This window comes from Gossypium hirsutum, chromosome D12, assembly GCF_007990345.1.
Source record: "Gossypium hirsutum isolate 1008001.06 chromosome D12, Gossypium_hirsutum_v2.1, whole genome shotgun sequence".
NCBI lineage: Eukaryota > Viridiplantae > Streptophyta > Magnoliopsida > Malvales > Malvaceae > Gossypium > Gossypium hirsutum.
The window spans coordinates 59,838,283-59,842,659 of record NC_053448.1 but is presented as its reverse complement, the minus strand read 5'-3'; the positions used below and the strand labels follow the sequence as shown (position 1 = coordinate 59,842,659).

Sequence of the window (4,377 nt, the reverse complement as noted above, 5' to 3'; positions counted from 1 at the left end):
CTTCTTGATCCCTTTAGCTACTAGAATTCAATTAGACATATAACCAGTAAAATTTCTTTGCGAAATTTTCATACGATATCTAAATTTTAATGCAGACCATGAAATAATATGAAAATAATTTTTCTTCCAGACTCGAATTTGTGGTCCCAAAATTACTATTCCGATTTCTCTGAAAACGGGCTATTACAGAGTTGACTTTAGTTTATTTGATTTTATTTTTTGTTCATTTCCTCTAAAAAGAATAGCTAGATCGTTTATCTTCTTCTTTCGTAGTTGTGTTCCTCAATGATATTTGGTTATTTTTATGTAATTCCCACATGAAATATCCCCTCAAATAACTTCAGCATGCAATTTCTTGATAGTTTTAGCCCAAAACTAACTCAATGGGAGATTATTTCTTGTATGCTATATATCTCAAACCCTAAATCTGCCGATCTCCAAAAGAACCTATAATTCCCTATTAAAAAAAGGTTTATTGTTTTGAGGGATAAAGCTTTCACCATATATGAAATTATAAGACTAATTTAAGTGATCATCATCAAGCACAGTCTAATCGCGGCCTGGATTTCAGGCTGTGTAATTGATGTTATCTTATGTGTTTAAATTTTTATTTGGAACTTAACTTCGACAATTAAAATTCAAGTTAGCTCCTAAGTTTAGTAATTATTTTTATATTGTAGCCAGTTTCCACATTGTTCAAGCCCCAGTGTTTGTGTTTGTGAGGAAACATGCATATAGCAAAGCTGTTTAAAGCCAATGAAATGATGAAATCTGATAAAAGCAGGTTGTAATAGAAACCTATCTATACGTAGAACATATATAGGAAATGTTAAATAACTAATGCACGAATAAAACAAGAAAGAAACATTGATCAAACAAAAAAACAAAAGAAGGCAAAAAAAGAAAAAGTGCATCTCACTGCAGGGCTACCTAGCTAGCTACCTAATTCAACGTGCATCTCTGAAGGATTGCAGTACTAAGCATCTCGTCGGTTATGAATATTCCAGTAGGGACTCTGACAACAACATCTTGTAGCATAAGATCATTGACGTTTGATACACTGGCATGGTGAACTGGTAGCTCTAGGTCTCGAAGTGCATCCATCAATCGTGCAGCTGGATGATCGATATCTGGACTTCGAACCCGAATCATGGCTTCGGATCCTACTATCTTCACATCAACTTCCACTGTCTTTGGCCAATAAGTAGAGGATTGTTTCATGGTATTGTCGAATGCGGATTTGGTAGTTTGGTTTTCGAAAACATTTATGGGGTTCAACTTGGATTTTTCAGATTGTACTAGGAGTTGAGCCTCTAGTTTATCGATTTTTGATCTTAGTTCCTTGATGTAGGCTACTGCATCCGAAAGTAATGAGGCTTTGTCCATCTTGGATACGTTTGGAACCACGGAACGAAGTGCGTAGAAACGATGGTTCAGTCTCTCACGTCGTTGCCTTTCTGCTTCAACGTGGTTTATAGGGGATTCTTTCCCATTCCCTGGTTTTCTACCTCTCTTTTTCGACCGGCCGCCGGCATTGAACTCGGTGTCTGCAGAGGCGAAATCCCCATCAGATTCCGATGACGAACGGCCTAAACCTGTGGTTTCTTTCTTGGGCTCGACTTGTTGTTTGTCTTCAAGAATCCGCTCCTTTTGATCACCTGAAACCATTCCAAAATCAACAAAAGGAATACTTGGGGTTGAGATTTGGGGTTGGGAATCATGGGCAGGTTGATTTGAACCCAGGCTGTTGTGGATCCCAGAACTGAATATCGATTTAGTGAGTTGAAGGGTGCCCCAGTCTTCCATGATGATATCAGAAGATCCCAATTCGACAACCCCGAAGGATGTAGGAAGACAAACTAATGTTTGAATCCCTCGCATTCGAGCTTCTCTAACACGCTCACATTGGTACAATTGGAGTTCATGGTCTCCACCCAACCAAATATGGGAGCCTGATCCGAAAGCCTTCCCAAGAATCCCGTCACCTACAGCGAATGATCGGGTCATGGATACGGTATAGTACCACTCATAATCAGTCACATCGCCATCTACCATTCGGTCCACGTCCATCACTTCATTAAAATAAGCTTGCACCTGATCTTTTCCCGACCTTTTCCTCTCGAAACTGGACCCCAATTTGGAAGGGCTCAGCCTATTGATGGATTTTCCCGTACCATCTCGGGTCCCTCGAAAATAGCCATCGCCCCATGACAAAACAACGCGACCATCAACATCCCTTGAAGCTTGCCAGAAAATGGAGTATACCCACCATTCAGGCCTACTTTGGACGATGAAATGGAGGCGTTGTTGCAAAGTGGGTGAGGCATCTTGACCTAAGGTAATAAGAGAAGACGAAGAAGAGGAAGACATTATTGAATATGATAGTGTGTACTACTGTTTTTCAAAGAGAAAAAAGAAAAAGTAACCAAAGCGGACTCAGCAGCAAGAAGAATAAATAAAGAGGAAAAAGAGTGATGATCAAAGTCGTCACTAGGTGGCTATAAACCCCATGGAGCAGCTGAGAAAAAAGAGGAAAACAATAATTAATAAGTGAAGTGCTTTGGAGAAAACAAAGTATAATTTTCCGGGGAAATAAAGGACCATCAACCTCATGGTCCTATTGTCAGTCAAATCTTGACATCATTATCACGTGGAAATCTCCTGTTCCAGATTCTCTCCAAATAAGGATGATGACCGGTCTGAATTTTCTTCTTCTTTTTTGTTCTTTATCGCATGGATGGTTTACTCTATTTGATGTGGAGTTGCGATGCTTCTGTTGGCGTCTTAACCCCTCCACTCATGATTTTAACTTAATTCACACCAGTTATTACGGGGCGATTTCGTGATCATCTTTTATTTGTCTTTTTTCTATTTCCCACGATTCTTAACTATTTTTAGATTTAGGACCATTCCCATCCATATTTTGTTAATTATTCTGCTTATCGTGTCACCTTTAACCCCAACTCAACTCCCAATTAACTACCTTGTTTTAATATTTGGTACAAATGTTAATCTATTAAATTAGCTCTTCAACTTTGTTAATTTATTCAAATAACTCTCCCTAGCCTTTGTTTTTTCGAGGGAAAGAAGAAAATAGATTATTACCAAATCGGAAGGAAACAAACAAAGCCACCCAAAATAAGGATTGGAAAATTAATTTCTTAAGCTAATGGCTTATACTATACACTCATTAGATAAAAAAGTAGGAACATCTTAAATAAGAATGGAAGACATGCAACTAAGAGAAGAATTCTAAACATAAGGATTTGCATGACATAAAGCTACCCTTGCAACAGCAGGAGCATGAGCGGTCTTATCAATGTTTCTACTAATCCAACTCATTCAACATGAGACAGTCTTCAATAATCAAACCCACCATAGAGATAACCTTGCTTTTACTCGTTAAGTCTTGCGCTACAATCAAACAATTCGTCTCAATGATCACTCTCTCAATTTGCAACGACTTCAACTAAAGCAATGCCTCTCAAACAACAATCATTTATAACTTCTAGAGTCATAGTTGCTTGGATAAAACCTGTGCGACCTTTGTCAAAATCACCATTCTCATTATGAATGATAGCCGATTAGCTCGTGACAACATTCTTATAAAAATAACCATATCGGTGTTACATTTGAACCTATTACCTAGCAATTTGCACCAACACTACTTAGAAGTAGAACAACTTAACCTGGTAGGTTGAACACGAGTCATCGTCGTGTGAGCTCCCTACCAAGCCTCGTGTAAGAATATTCAAATTGAACAATTTAAACTACATTGTCATCTTTTTTTATTCCAAATAAATCGGTTCCTATGTGTCCATATGCTTCATGCTACACTTAAATACCAACTCAGCTCATTAGCGTCTTGCATATTAAGGTAGTAGCAAAGAAACTACAGGGTTGAATCTTGCATTGGCCTTAACCCAACAACATGCAATACAAATTAAGCTTTGCTATACATCATTAAAACATGGTCTAAGTCTTCAACAATCAATCCTTCACTAGATTCAAGAAACCTACAATTCGGGAACTATTTAGCTTTGAATATTTGACTCGGAAGAGGATTGGGATTGTTTATAATCCATCAACGCTATTTGCCAAGCATAACAAGATTAAAGCATCTTAAATTTTGGAAACTCATACAACACATCTTCTAAGGCTTGCACAAATTTTCCCATGATGCTTAGTGTGTTTTCTTATTACCATCTATGTCTGACCCCATCAAAGGAAATTCATCATTTTCTGTAAGGCATCACAAATGTTGAAAAGGAAAAGAAAGACACTTATGCAATAAATAGGAAGATCCTGAGCAATAGTTTTCAATACAATTTCTTTACCTTCTTTCAACAACTTATTCCTTTAATTACAAAGTCATTT

General features: G+C 37.6%; 1 protein-coding gene across 1 annotated transcript; it reads right to left on the bottom strand.

Annotated features, from left to right (window-relative positions):
• Positions 1-788: 788 nt before the first annotated feature.
• Positions 789-2,566, bottom strand: LOC121224354 (transcription factor MYC2). Its single transcript, XM_041107517.1, has one exon. It carries the CDS (start codon positions 2,368-2,370, stop codon positions 943-945), a length of 1,428 nt encoding a protein of 475 aa, XP_040963451.1. The 5' UTR covers positions 2,371-2,566; the 3' UTR covers positions 789-942.
• Between the last annotated feature and the right edge of the window lie 1,811 nt (positions 2,567-4,377).

Bases quoted from the DNA above. Each gene is read 5' to 3' on its own strand.
- LOC121224354 (XM_041107517.1), bottom strand. From the start codon at position 2,370: ATGTCTTCCTCTTCTTCGTCTTCTCTTATTACCTTAGGTCAAGATGCC.